Source organism: Drosophila gunungcola (genome assembly GCF_025200985.1).
Source record: "Drosophila gunungcola strain Sukarami chromosome 2L unlocalized genomic scaffold, Dgunungcola_SK_2 000008F, whole genome shotgun sequence".
NCBI lineage: Eukaryota > Metazoa > Arthropoda > Insecta > Diptera > Drosophilidae > Drosophila > Drosophila gunungcola.
In genome coordinates this window covers 1,476,532-1,498,387 of record NW_026453163.1, presented here as the reverse complement: position 1 = coordinate 1,498,387, position 21,856 = coordinate 1,476,532, and the positions used below count along the sequence as shown (strand labels likewise).

Genomic DNA, 21,856 nt, shown 5'->3' with positions numbered 1-21,856 from the left:
TTTGGGGATTCCCAAAACTGAATCGGAATAGATTTTAAATTTTACTTGGAATGTAATCGCTTATACTTATCTGGAAATAAGTTGTTATACAACTATGAGTGGAGTGAAATGAACCACTTAGTTTCTAATTTGTTGACATTACTACAGGCTTTAATTTATTTAATAAATGAACGCAATTAGTTTAAGAAATTCAAAACAAAAGAAATCAGAAAACTTTAATCACAGCGCATGATTTCATGCATCATAAACACCCAATTTGACAAATCAAAATTAAATCAAGACCGGTTTTTGGCTGCGTGGGAAGATATCGATACAATATTTTGATACATTTCTGACATCGTTAGGTTTGCGAACGTTGCTCAGGTCATAAACAAAAGGTCGGTGCGTTCGCTTGGTCGTTTTTGTATTGTAACGCAAAAGCGGAAAACGTCGGAAAACGCTAAGTAGGTTCGCCTGTATGTATATCCGTGTAAAAGTTATAAGCTAAATTGCGAAATGCGAATGTTCTTGGAACTTGTCTGTTTTTGTTTTTGTCATCGGCCCAAACCAAACCGCTGTTACCGTTGCCTTTTGACGCCGCGGCGTCTGTCATTACAATTGCCACCCCTCCGCTCTCTCTCGCTCTCTGTCTCTCTTTCGCCCCCGCTTGGAATTAGTCTATTTTTAGCAGTATTTCCAATTGGAAGACTCTTGACTTGACCTTTCGGTGTGCCAAAAGGCAGAGTTTTCTAACTGTAATTATTAGACAGAGCCGAAAAAATCGGATCGTGTGGGTGTGTGTGAACGTGTCTGCATATGAAAAAATCGATGCCAGACTCCCTGCAGAAACTTCATTCAGAAAGGAAAGAAGAGTTGAAGAAGAAGAAGCAGAAGGAAAGCAGCGACGCCGACGACAGTAAATTTTACAGCTAGACAAAGTGGCCCGTGTTTGTGTGGGTGGCTGTAACCGTAGCTGTAATCCATGGTACCGGAAATGAATTTTTCCCGTATTAGAGAGTTAAATACTGCAAACTTTTATTTTTATCGCTGCCCGCATCCGTTTGAATGATATTTTTTAGGCCAACCCAGTTGCAGTTGCAAAAAGTTTTTGTTTAGCCAAAGGCAAAAAAACGTGTTTATATATAGCCCCACAAAGAGAGTGCGTGTGTGTGAAGAGGTGGGCAAGAGTGTGTGTGAATGCGCCTGACTCGAACTCAAACTCAAACTCCTCTCAGCGGGACCCCAAAGTGTATAGAAAATATGAATGAATAAGGCAGAGTGCGAATAGTGTGCTCCCACACTCTGCTCTCTCACGTTGTTGTTGTTCCTCGCACCTCCGTGTTCCCCTTTCCTTAAATTTCCTCTCCGAGATGAGATGCGAAAAATCAATGCACAAAAATCCCTTGTTGAACAGTTGTTAATTGCGACCGAGTGTTTACTTTTTTTGGTCTTAATTCGAAATTGATGCGAACAATTTCAAAATCGGAACAAAGACAGATGGGGTAAAAGAACTATGAATTCATAAAAGTGTGGCATACATAGTGTTAAAGCTCTATGGTACAGACACAATTTAGAAAGCCAAAACTACTGCTATAAAACTGGAGCTTAAGCACCAATAGTAATTTTACATAAGGTTCAAACAAGTAATTTAAACCAAACATTGTGCAAAAAATATATCAGTGTTTTGTCTCATCAATGATACAATTGTCTATTTCTGATAACAAAAAAATGTGTATTCAAAATGTATTCATTGTTTTATATATTAAAGATTATAATTTATTTTGAGTAAAATAATTTTTATTTCACAATATGAATATAAAATAAAGCCAAGATTAAATTACGAATTTGTGGCAATATTATTTATTATGATCAGAAGATTTTATGGAAAAAATAAGGTCAAGCTAAAATGTAATTTTGAAAATAAATCTATTGATAATAGATCTTATGAAACAAATTACCATGCTGCGGGCTGAGCAGTGTTGTGCTGTACCTAAATACTTGTATATAGGCCCTTACCTAGTGAAAATATTTGGCTACCGTGTATAAGTAAGAACTTAGGTAAAGATTTTAATTTATTTGAAAATATTTGAATTTTTTTAAATGAGCTTGATACACCTAAATTCAATCTTTATTATTTTCGGAAAATTAGCAATATTTACAGAAACTTGAAAATAAGTTAATTCCACTGCATCTGCAAGATATCACGATGTTTTTTTTTTAATTTTTCTTCAAATGCAACTTCGAAAAGAACTATTGGCCTCAAAATGATTTAATAAATATAATTAAATAATAAACTAGTACCTTTCCCAACACTGGGGCTGAGTGGTTATGAACACTTTTCTGATTCGTGCATACATAAATATCCTGCACATTGTGGGCCCTAACAGGTTTCGTGCCGTACACCTGCCAAAGTTTATCATGCCCATTAAAATTAAATTTCCGCCAACACGATTTCCCCCTAATCGGAAAATATCAGTGTCCACTGGCAGAACTTTCCTTGTTTGCATTAAAAACCCAAGCCAGTAATATATGTAGCTCCTAATTGGAAATCACGCCAGCAAAATCAATATTCATTATTTATTAATAGCGTCTTACAGCGGCTTACGAACCGAAAATCTCTGACCCTACCTCACTCCCCCTTACTCTCACCCGCAGCCACGACCTTCCGATGACGAATTTAATGACCTGAAATCGACGAAGCGAGAGTAGCAAGGGGAGGCAGAGGAAAACCGCCAATCACTTTCACACATTGCATAGATGAAAATTGAAACAGCCGACAACAAAGCACGTCAGCAGAGACGCTGACTGAGAGCGACTTCGAAGTCAGTGGAGCATTATTCGTTTTCATAATAAACGAAATATACGGAATCCAAAAAAAAAAGAAGCCGCAGAGCAGGTTTCCCGTCGATGGTTTCAATGATAATCGCTTAATAATGGCAGCAGCGGCACCTGAATCGTGTGGAGCACGCGATCCAAAGGAACCGGAGACTGAGTGGGAGTTCGATACGGATTCGGGGCGGTCCCAGGCGGCAATGACAGACTCCCAGCGAGCGTTGGATTCTCTGGAGGCGGACACCGAGGCGGACACAGATTTAGATGCTGCCGCTGCAGGAGCTGACCAACAAAGACAAAAGTAAGTCGCAATTTTTATCTGAATAAAAAAAATCAAAATTAAATTTCCTGTATTACTTGATGAAAAAGTTAAACTCAAACTTTCCCGACAATTGGTTATTAAAAGTGTTATTTAAGGTCATGCACAGAAATCTATGCCCAATCAAAAACTCATTATAAAATTAAAGCTAAAATCCGGCTGACGTAAAGATTTTTACATTTTCACCTATGTAAAACTGTTTGGTACATTATTCCTTATGCAAAAAAAAAAACATACGATTTTTACTTATCGTAAGAATAAGCTATTTAGGTACTGAAATATTTAAATTTATTTTTGTTTTCAAATTAATTTGGTACAGCCACTTTTTTATTAACTTCATCAATATGCTAATAAACAAGAAATGAAGCAAACTTCGGCAGTCCAAAGTTTATATACCCTTGTAGCGATTACCAAAATTAAATATTTTCGCTTTTGTTTGTATGTGCTTTTCAAGGCTGTTTTAGGGTCTTGAAACCAATTTTACTGTATTAAGCAGCTGGAGCTGAAAAACGCTTGTTCTACCACTTTTAGAAAAACTCGCTAGTTTAGCAGGAAAACGGCTAAAAAAAGCTAGATTTCACACGCACACAAGGGTCAAACGACTAAAGCTACATGCTCTATATCGTTAAAAGATATTTTATTTTGGCTTTTTACGTTTTCTCAATATATTTTCTTCAAGTAAAATAATTACGGAACTATTGCCAAAAACGCGACTAGCGATTTATTTTTATTTTCGTGTCCTTATAGCTTTTGAGACTACGAAACTTGTGATATATAACACATTTTTCTCTAAATTCTCTTTTGGGAGGTATTCAGCGTTAAAAATGCAACCCAATTTTTATATTTTTAATTAGCACTTTATGCTTATTTGAATGAGCAGATATCTATGCAATTCCAATTCGATTATAAAAATTCTTATTAGCGATTTTTAAAATAAAATGAAAACATAATAACCGAGGAACATAGTTCTGACCCCTGATCATAAAAAAATTACAACGGTATTAAAAGCCGAAAATAATGTTTTTATGATTATTCAATGTGCACGTAATATGAGGTCGGCTCCTGGTCATGTTGAATATACTTACAAATAAATAAAAAATATATCCAATTTTTTGTATATTAAAGGCAACAAAAACCTTTAAATTGCTTTATTAAAAAAGGTAAAACAAAAAAGAAAGAACGGTATAGTTGAGTTCACCGACTTAGGCAAACAACTTGAAACTAAGTATTTTATACTTATATACTTCATATAGGGTTGGAAATACTTCCCTTTACCTGTTTAACAGTTTTCAACGAGTACAGCTATATATTAATTATAAGAGAGTTAATTAACATTGGAATATTATTAAAATAGTCAACAAATTGAACATGTAAAAAATTATATGAAAAACAATTTTTAAAATGTAATCCTAAAACTAAAATTTTAACAAATGTACTAAAAAAAATTCTTACTTAACCATACAATTTTTATTAATCTATCACAATCAGTTTGAGCCATTAGGACTTTTTAGGTATTTCCGCATACTCAGAATTGTGAAATATCTTAATTTTTAATTAACTGTGAACTGCTTCGTAGATTAATAAACTACTTTAATGATCAATACACTTGTACAAAAGCTTGCTTTGAGACAGCTTGCTGACTAGAAGCCAACAATTTTATTATTGACACCCGCAACGGTCATTTTAAATGAAACTGCGCTGTACAATATTCATGCATTGTCAGAACTGTGTGCTATGGCGTTTTCAATAGCCAAGTCATAAGGGACGATTCATGGTCGTGGTTTTAAGGTACTCTTTTATTGTGACTAGATTTTGGAGCTTTGCGGTAATAAGACTGTAGCTCCAAACATAAAATTCTGATATTAAACAAAAATCAAAAACCAACACTCCTTAAAACCTTTAAAAAAAATTGCTAACTAGTTAAAAACAAAATTTGCAATTCTATTCCAATTATAAAAATGCGGTGCCATCTTGTGGTAAAGTATGTTTATTTCCTATCGTCAAAAGTCATGATAGACTTAATTTTTAAACCATTTTCAGATTTGGGAAACTTTACATTTTATTTTTCGTGTGACGGGTAAATAAATATTTGGACTAATATTAGATTCTTATTTATTTATTGCTTAGCGATGACCAACTGCAGTTGCAGTCGTTGGAGCCTATCTCCCTGGACGACATACCTGAGCCCATAAAGGTCCTCGACGAGATTATTTCAGAGTTCGAGGAGGCAGCGACGAAACCGGTGGGCTTGCACAGCAACAGTGGCGAAAATCAGTCCGAGGACGATGGCTACATGAGTCTGAGTCGCAAAAAGTAAGTCTAAAATTATGTTTCTATATATGTAAATCAAATTGACAAAACAAATGGTCTCAGAATAGGAGTTAAAATGCATTTCAATTTACAAAAAAATGAAAAAAATTAAATAATTTATGATCATTGACAGTTTATTACTTTTGTTTTTCGAACTCTTTGCACTCGATTTGATCTACGGCATTTTTGTTCTTTTCCAATTTGTATAAATGTTTGTCAAGTTAACCAAATTGTTCCCTAAATTGGTATTACAAAAATTTGTTACTTTTAACCAGATTAAAGGTTAGAATTTAATTTTTGACTTCCATTCAACCATGCAAGTCTCTGTGAGTCACCGCATTCCAATTACAGCTTTACCCCACATTACCAACTTTTGCTTTACCTAACCAAAATGTCAACTTTGACTTCACAGCATGTCCAAAAAGGATTCCGAAGATGTGCCCCAAACACCCAGCACCGATACTGTGCCCGAGGGAAGCTTCAATGAGGTGGACGGCACAGCAGAGAATCTAGCCAAATTATCTGAGGTGGAACCGGGCCAGGAAACAACGACGCCCCTCATCCAGACAACGCTGGTGAGTTCGGGGAAGCCCTACTGCAACCACTCCAGCTAATGGGTAACCAATTTACTCACCGCACAACCACCCCTATTTTCCCATTTCCTGCAGCCGAAGGCAAGGGGCTTCAGCTCGACTCCGGCCACCAACTCCAACTACTCGAGTCTGCCTTGCTGTGGGGCCAGGTCCTCGAATTCGGGTGGAGCTGCCGCTGGCAGTTCCTCAAGTGGATTGGCAGCCATTCGGCATCCGGGCAGCTGCAACGGTGGGCGCAACGCACTGGGCATCGACATCAGTGCCGTGCACAACGCCGTGCTTCGGGGCAACCTGGCCAAGCTGCCGGAGCCCTTCGTCAACGAGCATCCGGTGACCATCTACCCGGGCCCCTCCTCCAAGGGGGCCGGTGGCGAGGGGGCTCGGGCCAAGCGGCTGCTTAGCTCGGTAGAACAGCACAAGGAAGTGTGCCACATGCTCAATCCGCTTTCCAACAGCTCGACCTCCTCTTCCGGCTCGCAGCACACGTCCAGCGAAGAGGCCTCGCCGGCTGCTTCTCACCTCAATGTGGCGTCGTCGAAGGCGGCTGGCAGGAATGAAGATTACTCGGAGGACTCGCTGGAGGAGTCTACAATCTCCACAGACCTTACTCCCGTAAAGCAGAACGGCGTCGCATGGGAGATCCACTTCAAAGCACTAAGAATAATTACAGCGGCTCTAAAAAGTCATCTGGTGCTGCGTCCAAAAAGGTACGTTTTATACAAATTGAAGTTTAACTAAATTATATTTTGTCAAAAAATCTCAAACTGCTTTTAAACCGTATACCCTATTCTTCGTGCAGCACCAAAAACGGGATAACAACTTGGACGACTTTAACAACAGCTTTATGTACAACGAGAAGAGTATGTTGGGAAAGGGAACCTTTATTATTCGCCGTTCCACGGCCAAGAAACCGCCACGCGCTGCTGATGTGTTTTGCATACCAAAGCCGCCACGTCCCTCCTTAACCGAGAGAGCTGGATCCGGATCCAGAGTTGGAGCTGGAGCGATCAGCAATGAGTTCTACACGAGCGACAGCGAGCAGAGCGACGCCACTCCACTGCCGCTCCCGCTGCCGCTGCCACCGGCGCAAGAATCCTCCGATATGAACTTCGTTTACAAGGAGTGCGAGGCTAATGCGGCGCACACACGCCGCGGATTGGAGATGGCCGCCGCCCATCGGGCGGCTCTATCGCTGGACATCGCCGAGGCTCCGGACCAACTGGGCCACTGCAAGCCGATAAAGAGCAAGACGGCAATGCTGACCGAAAAGCGGCTGAGTGCTGAGTCTATGCCGGACAACACCTCCAGTAGCGAGGAGTTCGATGAGGCGCGTCTGAACGGAAGCGGAGGTTACGATCTGTACGCCTACAACGGGAATGGTGAGTGATCAAAACATAAAGCAGACATTTACGACCCTACAAAGTATATATATTCTTGACAAGTTTTACCAGGAGATCCGTCCGTTTGTCCGCAAACTAGTCTCTCAGCATACAATTTTTCCAAAAAAAAAAAAAACAAAAATTAATAAAAACTTCACTGTTTGCCATTTTTTTTGTAATATTCTTTGTGATGTATTAATGGTTTAATATTTTTGAATTAAAACCGGACGACTTTATCATATAGTTCCCATTGTTGATTTCAATTAATTTAAATAAACTTCGATGTACAGTAATGGTTTATTATTGCAGAATAACGGTTTTAATTTGATTAAAATCGGACAACGTTGTCGTATAGCCGACATATGAATGATCGAATAATTTAGCGGAAAATCGTTATAGCTTTACTGTTGTTAAACATATAGGATACAAATCGGAATGTTGTTGTTTTAAACAATAATTACTTTTTGAAAGAGCTGCAAGGGTATATAAACATCGGCTAGCCAACTTCTGCTAACTTTTCTTGTTTACAAAATTGTTACATTATTTATATATTTATATTAAACAGATCAACGTGTTTCCAACGCTACCACTCCACACACGGATCTGGCACCAACTCTCGAGGAGGACGAAGAGCTTTCCGACTTTAGCTACGGGTGTGCTCCGCTGATGCAAATCGAGCATAACATTAGCGCCTTGCTGCGTGGAGATATCCCCATTGTGGGTCAACAATCTGGCTGTAATGGAGGTGGATCCGTTGGAGCCGCTGCGACCGCTGCCGAGCTGCATGCCAAGCGGGTGCTGGAATTTCGGCCAGGCGTTCACAAGTCGGAGAGCGCCAAGGAGATGCTGCTGTCGCAGATGCCAAGCCTGGGACCATTGCCCCCATCCCCGCCATGCTCTAATCCGGATTTGTTCGACTACGATGCCCCGTTGCCGCCGTCACCGGTGGAGCCCCGTAAGCAGCTAGAGCTTCCGGCAGAGGTGGCGACCAGTGCCCCGCCGCCGAATCGTGGCACAACCGTAGTGGAGGTGCATGCCACTGCCTCCGGAGCGGCTGTACACAGCAGTAACAGCCACATGCGCCGAAGTCGCGACAATGTGGCTGCCGTGCGTCACTTTACCGACGAGCTGCCACCGCCACCGGCGCCTGCCCACCAATTGGCCGGGTTCGTGGAGGGCCTTCCCGGAGCGCCAATGGTGCCCCCACATCGAGCCACTGGAGGGCATTCGGCCAACACAATGAAATCCTGGAGCATTGACTCTCAGTACCGCAAGAGATCGCCCAAGCTGTTTGGCCACTACAGCAGCGGGGGGAGTGGGATAACCACACCCACCGGACTTGGACCTATGCCACCGCTGCCTGCGCCACCTCTCGACGGAATGGCGGGTGGAAGCGGGTCATATCAACGGCGGTACATTAATTACGGCACGAAGCGCAGCCTAAAACAGTCGCCGCGCGAGGAGCACCGCCTGCAAACCTCTTGTAGTCTTCCTGAAACGCCAATCTTTGCCAGGGGGTGAGTCGTACTTTACGAGGAAGTATTCCTCTAAACAGTATACATTTTTTGGCAGCTGTGACATACCACGTACGCCATATCGACGCCAGAATGAGCCGTTGCCTGTGGTAAGCGGTTCACGCACCGCGCCCAGATCGAGCACATCAAATAGCATAAACATGGGAACTTCTATTTTGGGGATTGGAGGTAAGTAACATTTTACAATAATTAAAAAATACACAATAATAAATATTAAAACATCATTTGGTAATCCAAAAATTTTAAATTACTTCCGAGCAAAGGAAAATTTGTGTAAAATGGATTGGGAAGGAATTTTTTGAACTTAAGTAGTTAGAAAATATGAAGAACAACCTAGCTAGGAGCAAGCAGCCCTCTTCTAGTGCAGGGCGCAAAGAAAAAATTATACTATTTTGTAATGCGATTCCCTTACGTAAAAAAGACTGCGCGTTTATAAATCGAAACTGACTTATTCATAGATTTTAAAAATGTACGGAATATTAATGTTATTTATTTTATTTCAAAACCCCATTCACAACTACAATTTTATACACTCTATCCTTCAATTTTTGAATTTGGTTTGGTTTGTCATTTGGAAGAGATTTCTGAGTCACCCCAAACACTATTAAAGTTACTAGATCAAATAAAAAAAAACATTTTAATAAATAACAATGATTTAATAAACCCTTCAACAGCTGGAAACTATGGTACAGCCCAAATTTGCCGCCAGCGCTCGATTAATCACGCTTTGGCTTCCAATGAGATGCTACGCATGACCGGAGCCCCCGCTCGTGGATGGTATCCTAAGCAACGGGGTATGCGCCCGGTTTCAACCGAAAACATTGACCGCCTGGCTTCCGTGCGGGTATGGGACAACCCGGCGGGCATGTCAGGCACCGGACAATCCCGCAAGCCACTAACGCTGCCACCTAATCTTACGCCTTCCTTTTTGAACAAATCACCCCGCGAGGCTTTGCGACGAGTGACCAGTTTGCTGATAACCAAGAAAAGTAAGTTAAAGTAAAGTTGGAGGATCAATTAATTATGACGTTTTGTCATCTCCATCAGAGAACAGTAAGGATCGAAAACATAAGGCATATTGCGATCAGCTCATGGATGATAACAACAGCAAGCACGCCTATGAATTTGACACAGGTAAAATTTAAAAAGAAATATATGTAGGATAATCAGATGGTCGAGCCAGGCAAAGTTTTCAAACAAATTATACACCCAAAAGAGTCTTATAAAAAAAAACCATAAAATAACCCGACACAACAAAAATATGCAAACACCAATCCATTCCATATTCTTTAAAAATCGAGTATATAGTTTTAAAGGTTAATTGCTAATTTATTTAAAGAAGTAATGTTCAAATTTTCAAAAGGATCGGTTTAATAGATTTTGAGTTCTGATGTTCACGAACTTCAAAAAACGCGTTTTCGGGAAAATCAATTTAAGTTTTTCATACGTTAACAATCCGTTGGCCGGTCGTTTGAAACGCTGTAACTCCTTTAGTTTTAAATATTTAAAAAATGTATCATCGCACTTTGAAAAGCAAGAAAAATTTCTATTTAAAAAATCACTCAATCTGAAAAATCATTCTCAAACATTTTACGGAACCGTACTGATCTGAATACTTATTTCAAAGCCACAAACAACTGCCCAAGTTGCTACAACCATCAAACAATCATTGAATTCTGTCCACACATCCATCCATGGTATTACATACATGGAACATCCAAAAAAAATCCAAATACCCCAAAAGTTCTAGAAAAATAAGAACAAAATTGTGAAAAAACGAGAAAATAGTAAAGTGTCGAGCCGAAGTTTTTTATACCCTTGGAGCTAACAAAAAAAAAATCTTTAAAACCAATAAAACCAAACCTATGCCGATTTTCCGCTGAATTTTTCGATCGTTTCCATATAATATCGTTGTCTGATTTTAATCAAATTAAGACCATAATTCTGAAATATTAATCGATTACGTTAATTAAATATTTACTTTAAATTCAGTATAGGTATTTAGACCAAAACATTATAGAATTAATTTCTTTGCTCCAGGTTCCACCAAACGAAAGGATACCAATCGCAAGGAAAATGGAGCCTCGGGGGTGTCCACTAATACCAAACCCAAGAAGAAAGGTCTCTTTAAATCGCTTTGGAAGCGCACGAAAACAGCCTCGCTGGATCATTAGAAAAATACTCGCTGGCAAGACTAAGCACTGCCCCAAGTTTTATGTCACCATTAGCATGATAGCATCGAAGATGATAATAACCCTGCACTTACATTCACGTTAATCGGGACGCAAGCTAAAAAGTTATCTGGCTCCCACCAGTCCTCTCACCTGCTCATCCGATCAGCTAAACTTTCTCACGCTCGTGTTCGTCCACCTTGAAAACAATTGAAGCAATTTTGTATACACATCGTATCGTACATCGGTCATATAGTAATGAGAAAACTGAATTATTCAAATGCACAAAAGCCGTGAATCGTAAAGACTGAAAAATGAAAAAGCGTAAAACAAAGGAAAATTAAGCAAAAACGAAAATAATATGGAATACAAGAAATTAGGTGAACTTATGCAAACAATATTTCACTCTCAAAAACTAAAGAAAATTGAAACAATGTATGGATCGCACGGCCATATAACTTGTGTATGTATGTGTGTTTTTCCCCGACCTTGAACTTGCCAAAACAAAAATGCAATTATTCTATGGTCGTACAACCGTATAACCAAAACCTATCCGTATGCACGCAACATTGAGCGCAGCAAAGAACTTTACAACTTACACAAGCACTGAATTTATATATACGTATATAGATATGAGCGCTATATATAGTTTGGACTATAACTAAACCGTTTAGGGTTCTAGGCAACATTACTTACTTTATGATGATGTTTTATTCTTAGAAATTCCAAGAAATAAGTTTTGGTTCGATGACTATAAATTTTTCATTTTGTTGAGTTGGTAAAGGGACTCGGAGCAGCTGGAATACAGGTATAGTGCAATTAGAGGAGAAGTATTGCTAAATTTCATAATGTATATCAAGTATTCCAATAGTGAATCCCACTATTGCCCGACGAGGCGCCCCAATAAATCGACTAAATCGCAATAATACACCTTATGACTCACAATACGTATTAAATTTCCAAAGCTGAAAATGAAGTAAAGCCCTCCACATTTCGAAGAATGTTTGATAATAAAAATGAATTCAACATTATTTAATTCCAATTAAAACTTAAAACGCAAGTTTAACGCTCAAGACGATTTTACCAGAGAAAGCATTTGAAGTTGGGAATTTCGAAAAGTGAAACTTGAATATGAAACAACATTACTGTAAACGTTTACTAGTCATTAAATATTAAAAATAAAAAGCAAGAAAAATATACATATATATATAATATATTATATATATACATATTTTTTATTAACACCCTGTGAAGCCAAGAATAAACATTTTGGCAGCATTTTATGAGCAGGAGCTGGCCCCCATGAGCAAGTTAAAAGTATTATTAACGAATTATATTATACGCTATAGCAAGTTGGTATTTATTATAATTAATGATATATGTACAATTATTTAAATTAACATTATTGAATATATTTTTTAGAAACGTAGCATGAAACGAAATAAAATTATAAAAACAGAAATACTTCATGTCCCTTGTGTACTTTAAATACAAATATATATATTGAAATTTCACAATTTGGTAAAGGCGAAACTTCATAGTTATTGAAAACAAAATTAATATAACACTAAAGTCGAAATTTTAGACCTACTGGGTATCATAAAAGGCGAAAAAATATTAATTTAAATAATTCTAGAACTGAATACAAATTTTATTTTCTAAATTAAAGGCCAATAATCCAATTATAATAATCACTTTATTAAAATATATTTTTTTGAAAAGTGTTTCCCCTTAAAATGTTTGTGTATTTGCAAGTTCTGGGATTACACAATAAATCACAATAAAAATACGAAAAAATAATCTACAAAAGTAACACCAAAACAAAAAAACATTACAAGCAGTAAACAGAAGTAAAATTATATATAATTTTTTAACAACAAAAATTTTAAATATTTAAATTTAACGATTGTATAAAATGAAATAAAAAGAATTACATTGAATTTTTGAAAATTTTGACCAAAAAATTTGTTTTAATGGAAATATTGATAAAATGATTAAAAATAACTAACTAATCAAACTCAGACGCAGGCAGATTGCGGTTTTATATATCTCAATTAAATTAAGATTTATTTTTTTAATCGCAAAAATGTAAAAGGTTTACTGTCGAGCCCTTAGGTTAGCGACATTGGGACAAATAATTTTCTTGAGAGTGTAAATCCCGGGCCTGCCTGATATTTTAGAAAGCTCTTTGGCCGTACCACATTGTTTTTTGGATTGTAGGGTTTTCAATGTGAACACAAAATTTAAGTATACTGTAAAAAAGAATTTCGCATCAAAGTCAAACATTTTTTTTCGATTTTTATTATACAGTTTCCAGCAATTTGTTCTGCTTCATGCGTGTGTGCATAAAGCCAGATAAATATACAATACGTAAAAGGAATATATCTACAAATATAAAGGACACACGCATTAAATCAAAATGGGGCAACTAACTAAACTAAATTAAAAGTATCAGTAACATCGTTCGATCGCCACACATCCTTCATTCCAATATGCTAAGATCATAAAAAACAAAATCCAAATTGCTAGACCATTCTTTTGCTTCGTTTTGCTTTTTATAAGAATATTGTAAACATACGGATGGCTAAAATCCTGTCTATGTAAGGGGTTTTTTAAGACAAAATAAGCCTAGTTTACAATTTTCTTTCTGTGTTCGGGGGTTGAGTTCTGGGGTTTTAATTAGTTAAATAATCTCTGCCACAGTCTAGGCCATGTAGCTATATTCATCGCCCGAATTCGCTGTTCGCTCAATATATTGTTTGTCAATTAATGATTCCACACATTTCTTGATCATTGCAATGTTCGGCGTAAAGCTAACTTTCGATAACGAAAGCACCTGCGAAAAACGAATATTTTATTTTTTTTTTAAGTTTAAAAATTTTAGGTTTACCTCTTGTATCAGCGCATTGTGCTTTAGGACTTTACGAGCCTTCATAATTCGGACAATTGCGGCTTGCAGGAACAGTTTTCGGTCCTCATCCACCGAGTTGATAGTGTGTTCCACCTATGTGAAAAACATGTATTTAAAATTGCCTTATAAGCTTAAATGTGTAAATCTTACCTCTTGCGGCGTTTCCTTTTGCAATGCCGAACTTATCTTAAATTTTGTACGCTTATTTGTGTAATCCAAATTCAATTCTATTCGAGTCTCACCGCCGAGATTCTCTGAGCTGGCATTTAACAGCTTTGACTCGATCATAGGCTGCATGTGCTTTTGAAACGTTTCATCGTTTAACTGCAGTGTGTTTTGAATCTCCCGACAACTTAGACTATCGCACGTCTCGAACAGCAGAATTATCGCCATTTGGTATGTTTGCATAGTCACGATGTAGGACTTTTTCAAATGACTCAACTTTAGCTCCCCATGGCACATATGATGCAGCCAAGTCAACTTGCGACCACTAAACAATTTATGATAATATTCTTCGAACTGAAAAAAGGGAAAACAAAATGTAAAGTAACAGTATTAACTGAAAGGATCAAATGATACTAATTCTTATCCAATCAAATTATTTAACACAATTTGTAGGGAACTGATTTTTAAAATACTCTGGATTAAATAATGTGGGAAATCTCTAACTTATAAAAATACAACTGTGAATGTCTATGTAGCCGTGTCCAACTACTTTTATCAATGCAAAAAAGAACTGTAAATGAAAGTGGGGCAAGGATGGTTAGAAAAGTTATGTATAGCAGCAATATTGACATAAAGGAAGCAAACTTCGGCAAGTTGAAGTTCATATACCCTTGCAGCTATTGCAAAAATTAAATATTCTTAAAAAATTTAAAATTATGATTTACTTGCGTATATGTTTAAAAACTATGTTAAAAGTTTTGATGATTTGCAGCTCAATTATTGGATAGTTCCTATGCCAGCTATATGATATCGTTTTCCGATTTTAATAAAATAAAAGCGTAATTCTAAACTGCCAAAATAAGTCAAAAAGAATTTTAAAAAAATTAAAAACTAGAAAAGTTAAATTAAAAAATAAATCTTTTTATATTTGCATTGTTCTCATGGAAGCTTTTTGTTATAGTCGTCCAATTTTGATAAAATTTAAACCGTAATTCTAAAATATTTAGCCATTACACTATGTCCAAGAACTAAAAAAAAAAAATAAAAACAGTAAACTTAAATTTTTTTTTCAGTTTTTTTTTTATTGTTCCTATGGGAACTATATGCTATAGTCGTCCAATCCGACAACTTTTGGGAAAGTTTCATGAGAGACTAGTTTGCGTAGAAACGGGCGGACAGACGGACATGGCAAGATCGACTCTCCTAGTGATGCTGATCAAGGTCGGAAGGGGCCGTGTAGGACGACTATGTCTTAAAGCTGTCATGGGAACAATCGATATGATTCTATCATTAAACTAAAAAAAATGATAAAATATGAGTACGAATTTTTGTTGTATCGTTTTGCTGTTCCTGTTTTTATTTTGGAAAATTTAATAAATAAATTGCCACATTTATTTTGTTTTTTTCTCTTTAGATAAATAAATAATCCTTCAAATTTGACAAAAATTAATTTGTAACATTCCAAAAGTTTGCTTTTCATAGTTTCTAAAACATTTAATTTGGGTTACCATTAAAAACATACCATTTTAATAGATTTCTCAAATTCCTGTGGCACTGCGAATGGTATGACTTGCGTGGATCCCAAAGGCCAAGCGCCCGCTTGCAGTACTTTAATGGAGAGATTAATGCCTGTGTAGAAATATTCGTGTTAAAAAACTGTAACGGACTAAATCATTTAAAAACTCACCCAAGTCCACGTTGTTATCCTTGAGATGAGTATTGAACTTGTTATTCAGATCTGTAGATACCGAAATATCCGTAAACATGCGATGAAGTTTGTTGGTAAATTCATATCCGCAGGCTTGCTGTAATAAATAATTCAACATTAAATGCTTTAAGAAAACAAAGGCTAACAAGCTAAAAAAAATAATTGTCTTAGTTATTCAAAAATTATAAAACAATGCGGTTTAAGGTAACTACAAGTTAAAAGCGACAAGCTACCACGCCCCCGTATTTTCAAGTACCTGCCCCGTCACTCAAACTTTCTCGATTTGTGGGCGTGGTCACACTTTGAAATAAACTTGCGCTGCGTAGACATAACTAGAATCTACATGTCAAATCCCAAATCTGTGATCTGACTTTAAAGTTTCCAATCTTTCGGCTAGATCGACGCGGCTTTTGATTCTGATCAAGAATTTTGTAGGGAACCGCTTCCTTTTAACTGCTACACAGTTTTGATTATTCTTAAGGTAAGTTTCAGAGTTTAGAGTTTCGAGTTTCTTCAAATTATCTATTACGCATGACTAACATGAATTCGTTTTTCCAAACGAACTACATTTTAGAGAAAATTACTTAAGGATGCGGCTTTCCATGATCGAATGCTTATCTCTGTGCTTTAAAGCTGCCGACGAAAAGTTAGGGTAGATTTAAAAAATAATGTTTTGGTTTTATGTTTTTCTGTCGGCTTTGATCCCTGGCGGAACACTCACTTTCAATCGATTGATCATTCCCTCCTCCGCATCCATGCTCTGGCTTTGCTCGTGGATAAGGCGCTTAGCCAACAGTCGGCTATAGAACTTCTGATACACATCCTTGTCCTCGATATACTTGAAAATGGTTATGTTGTTGGTAAGCTTCTGGTCGATCTCTGCCTCACAGGTCTTCGACTTCTTCAGGAGCGTATCACAGTATTTGGCCACATACTCCGCGCTGCGGCACGGCTGCCGCTCGGTGGGCCGGCGGTTTATAACACTGGCGCACGCCTTGTCCAAAGCACTAAGAAAGAGAGAGTCGTTTTCGAAGACGTCGGCTATGAGCTCCTGGTACTTGTGGTGCACCTTTAACATATTCTCCACAAAGGCAATGTGGATGTTCTCGCCCTTCAGCGCGGACACAGTTTGCAGACCCTCGTTTTTGATGTGATCGAGAAAGGTCGTAATGAGCTCGGACTTCAGATTGTCGGGTATGGGCTTGAGAACGATGTACATGTTGCGCAGGTCTTGTCGCCGCTCCTCGGACACCATTTCGCGGCACTCCGAGTAAATGAAGCCCAAGCGGTCGTTGATGAACTTCTCCTCGCACTCTTTGCGCAGCTTTGGCAGGGAACTAACATGCAGAAACTTTTGTGCCCGCCGGCTTTCATACTCCAGTATGCGGATAACCTCCTGCATATACTCAGACACCGAGCAGCGCTGAAGCAGCTTGTTGGCCTCGTCCGTGTAATAGGTGCCACTTGCATCCAGCATGGGACCCTCGAAGAGCTCCTGGTAGAGTTTTAGCGAGCCTGTTTTCTTATAGTCCTGCACCTCCACGAAACTGTGTATTACCCCGTTGATGATCTGCACGCGGTGGTGATCGAGGGTGCCATTGCTAGCCCTATCCGCGGCGATCCCCTCGAGTATGTGACGCACTAATTCGCTGGCCAGAAACTCAACCATGTACAGACGCCAAATGTCCAGTCCTAGTTCGCCAATCTCCATTTGTTCCGCAGCATCGCTGGACAGATTGCCGTAAAACGATTCCGTGTCGGTGATCTTCTGTTTCTTAATGTGCTGCTGGTTTAGGTAGCTATAATCAATAAAGCCCAACGATAAGTGGATGTTTAGGGTAGCTTTAGATGGGTGCTTACATGTACAACTGGTGCAGATACTTGATGCCCTGGCTGTACTCCATCCAGGTGGTGTAGTAGCGATGGAGGAGGTCCGGCCCGCCGTTGGAGTTAGAACTTTCGCCCTCGATCAACACCTTCTTCGCCAGCATCTCCTGGACGTGCTGCTCGAGGAAGTGCTTTGTCTCGCCGTAGAGGCGATCGGCCATCGGTTCCGGCTGCGCCACGCACAGCGTGTAAACGTCGCTATATGTTTCGGGGAGGTGATTGAAAAGAGCGTTGTGTTGGTGCGTGTTTTATTTTAGCAATTCCATTTTGGCAACTCACGCTGCACACACGAACATACATATATACGAGCAGAGGCGGTCGGAATAATAGCAGAGTTACCCCATTGTTTGTAATTTCCTAATAGTATTTGGGCCAGATTCAGATTTCTGCTATTAATGTTTTTCTTTTAGATTTAAAAATTTTTCTTTTATTTGAATAAATAAATTAAATGGATGCATAAAGATAACAGTGCAATAAACAGGCTTGTAGATTAAGAAATTGTGCAAATCATTGGCAACTTAATGTGAGCTATATTTGTGACTGTTGCTGTTGGGAAGCAAAGCTAATTAATTGCTGAACATGAGTACACAGTTAAGCCAAGCGACTGTAACATATTTCCGTTTATTTTATAAGATCAACTAAAACACAGCTTAATGAATTTATACTTATTTCACTTTACGGTTTCAATCTTTAACGCATATAAAAATAAACTACTACAACCGGTGGTAAGTGATCTATCTACATTTTCCAGCCCGGAAAGTACATATGTACATATGTATGTATTCAAAATAATCCTGTGATCTTCGCAGTTTTCCCATTGCCACCTACGCTCTATTTACAACTTGAAGCTTTGCAAGATATCTGCCCCTGGCGAGTGCTATCGTTCCGACCGCTGCTGTGAGTGACCGAGACCTACCTGAAGCTCGTGTTCCACACCGAGCGCTCCACCTTGGTGAGCGTTATCACCGACTCGGCGATGCAGCGCAGGCGCGGCCAAACATCGACAAACTCCACTATCTTGGGCTTGAGCGACATCTCGACTGGGTCTGGATCCTGGGTCCGTCTGGGATGGATGTGGAGGTGTTGGCTAGTGGGGCCGGGCGGGAAGCAGAGCGGAATGGAGGCGGGTTAGAAGGCGGATAGATCCCGCGGTCTGCGCGATTACAACAACGGGCGGACGGGGCGACGAGGCGACCCTCATACGTCGGCTGCTTCTACTTTTTGGCATAATCGCGCAGCTCGCTCACTTTTTGTGTGTGGGGGCCACCAGCCGTTGGCCTTGCCCTCGGTCGATTCACAGCTGGCCAGTCCCCGCTCCACGGACCGCAAGGGGCGCGGTCTGGGTGACTACTCACCTGCTGCTTAACAACGCTATTTACTAATTAATTACGCCGAGAATTTAGTTTTTTTGCACTTTTTTTTGCTATCGTAAAATGGGTCGACGAACGGGGACGATATCGATACATCGATATGTTGTTATTGGTATGCGATATCAGGGATGCATACTTTGTTTTCCGAAAAGCGTCGCGTTTTCACTGCACCGACAGCTGTTGGAACAACAAAAATAGTCACTCAAATTTGTTTTGCTACTTAATTTCCGCGTGAATTTGTCTTCATCAATAGCTCAATATTGAGTCAAAGCGTGTATTTAGCAGGACTACATGATCACTGATCGCTGATGAATCAGTTATCAGTAATCAAGTTTGTTCTGCTGAACGCTTATAATACATTACGCATTAATTAATTAATTTTAGCTTGCTTTATTTACTTTTAATTTTCTATTCCCATCGATATTTACACCTAGCCTATATCTAGCAGATATGTATCAAGAAAAGGTAGCGTACTATTTTTACGCTCCTTTTTTTCTTATTATGATGAAAGAATTTCCTTTTTTTAACTTATTTTATTTCCAAACATCACATACATTTTTTTTGTTGCTAAATATAAAAAAAATGTTGAATAAAAAACATTTTTTATTGCATCAAAATGTCCATTATATTGCCCAATATGACTTTTTTGCAGTTATTTGAAATTAATTTCTTGAAATATAAGTGCAATCGTTTTACAAGAATTTACGATTTTGACGACAACATACCCGATACCGATGAGAGGATGATGTCTGTACACATAGTTCCCGTATTCGAATAAAATATTTTTCATTGCGAATACAAGCAAAGGCATAGAAAAATATTTAGAAAATGTGTACATTTAAATATTTTGCATTTGTATAAAGGCGTTAAACAATAAAAACATTGGCCTCTACAAAAATGTTTTAATGTACATATTTTCTTTGTATTTTGTTGTAAAGCTTATGTACCACATCAATTGTCTTGGGAATAAAGGTTAATAGACTGATTCCATCAACACAATAAAACGCATTTAGCCTGATTCGGTTTTTTTACTCAGGAAATCCCATAATGCTAATGGGATTATGACACTAAATTGTTAGCCTCATTCATTGCTCATTTTTTGTTTTAACTATACGATTTTACGTAAGTGCGAGCAAGACAAGTGACGATTCCAATGGATGAGGAAAATTTTCAGAACCGATACCCGATAGTAAAAAGTATGAACCGGATTTTGGTATAAAAATACCATTCGATGAAAGACCACCGGGGCCGATACATCTATGAGAAAAATTTTTTTTAATAAGTACCATTTTGCTCATTTATTGGAGTCAACGATAAAACGAAATAAAAAAGTGAGGCATAAATGTATATGAAATATTTTTACCCTTAAAAGGTAACAACTGAAAACTTTTAACAGTTAAAATGAGCGGGATAAACACAATATAATAATCAAAACCATAAAGTTTGAATTTAACGTTAACAAGAAAGAAAGCAAACTTCGGCAAGCCGAAGTTTATATACCCTTGCAGCTATTACAAGAATTAAATATTTTTGAAAACATTAAAATTATACGCAAGTAAATCGTATATTTCTAAAAACATTGAAGCAATGATGATTTGCAGCTCAATTATTAGGTAGTTATTTTATATAATTTTATTATTTCTATGGGAGCTATATGATATAGTCGTCCGATTTTGATGAAATTTAAACCGTAATTCTGAAATATTTATCCATTACTATATGTCGAAGAACTTATAGAAAAATTCAGAAACACCAAAGTTATAATTTTTTTTTATTTACTTTTATGATTGTTCCTATTGGAGCTATATGCTATAGTCGTCCGATTTTGATGAAATTTAAACCGTAATTCTGAAATATTTAACCATTACTCTCGAAGCACTAAAAAAAAATTAAAAAACACCAAAGTTATAATTTTTTTTTATTTATTTTTCCGATTGTTCCTATGGGAGCTATATGCTATAGTCGTCCGATCCGGCTCGTTCCGTCTTATATACTACCTGCAATAGAAAGACAACTTTTGGGAAAGTTTCATGCAGATAGCTTTAAAACTGAGAGACTAGTTTGCGTAGAAACGGACGTACAGACGGACATGTCTAGATCGACTCTCCTTGTGATGCTGATCAAGAATATATATACTTTATAGGGTCGGAGATGTCTCCTTCACTGCGTTGCAAACTTCTGACTGAAATTATAATACCCTCTGCAAGGGTATAAGAAGACACTGTGACCGTGATCTTATAACCAAAAATATATCTCAAGCATTATCCATATAGTTGTCTTCGTCGAGGCGAATGAGGCGAACAATGTAATGTCATACCCGTATAAATGCCGCATTTACAAAAAGTGAGTCTTAAATTTATTCGCCCTGAACGTTAATAGAAAAATACCGACAGCTAACGATATTTTGATAGTGTCGCCACTAATCCCGTTTTTTTTCACACAGTACATCCGTTGGAAACGTTGGAATTTTCATCAAATGAGAAACTCCGGTTACCACAGAGCACATCCACCTTCCGATTTCAGCTGATCTGAACAGCTGTGGCTCGTCAACACGTAAACAAATTCAACAGGTCAACCCCCTTTTTTTATGTTTTGATGAGCTACAGCTGCTAAGATCAGCTAAAATCGGAAGGTTGAAGGTGGATGTGCTCTGTGGGAACCGGCGTTTCACTTTTTTCAAAAATCCCAACGGTTTTT

The 21,856-nt window shown here is 38.1% G+C and overlaps 2 protein-coding genes across 3 annotated transcripts; one reads left to right on the top strand and one right to left on the bottom strand.

Annotated features, from left to right (window-relative positions):
- Positions 1–538: 538 nt before the first annotated feature.
- Positions 539–12,580, top strand: LOC128253450 (uncharacterized). The gene is given in 12 exon segments (XM_052981845.1): positions 539–734; positions 2,635–3,112; positions 5,258–5,443; positions 5,853–6,015; positions 6,109–6,682; positions 6,685–6,740; positions 6,833–7,412; positions 7,978–8,929; positions 8,985–9,115; positions 9,622–9,936; positions 9,995–10,081; positions 10,988–12,580. Coding segments are annotated over 11 exon segments (3,378 nt in total). The 5' UTR covers positions 539–734; positions 2,635–2,912; the 3' UTR covers positions 11,122–12,580.
- An 810-nt stretch (positions 12,581–13,390) lies between these two features.
- Positions 13,391–19,291, bottom strand: LOC128253421 (cullin-2). Of its 2 annotated transcripts, XM_052981796.1 has the most exons (9): positions 19,145–19,291; positions 18,706–18,876; positions 17,763–17,987; positions 16,624–17,701; positions 15,882–15,999; positions 15,717–15,823; positions 14,180–14,548; positions 14,009–14,122; positions 13,391–13,954 (listed from the first exon to the last, which is right to left on the bottom strand). In XM_052981796.1, exons 2-9 carry the CDS (start codon positions 18,822–18,824, stop codon positions 13,823–13,825), a joined length of 2,262 nt encoding a protein of 753 aa, XP_052837756.1. In that variant the 5' UTR covers positions 18,825–18,876; positions 19,145–19,291; the 3' UTR covers positions 13,391–13,822. The 2 variants fall into 2 exon arrangements, with proteins under 2 accessions (XP_052837756.1, XP_052837757.1); XM_052981797.1 differs by lacking the exon at positions 19,145–19,291 and having other exon boundaries at positions 18,706–19,138.
- Between the last annotated feature and the right edge of the window lie 2,565 nt (positions 19,292–21,856).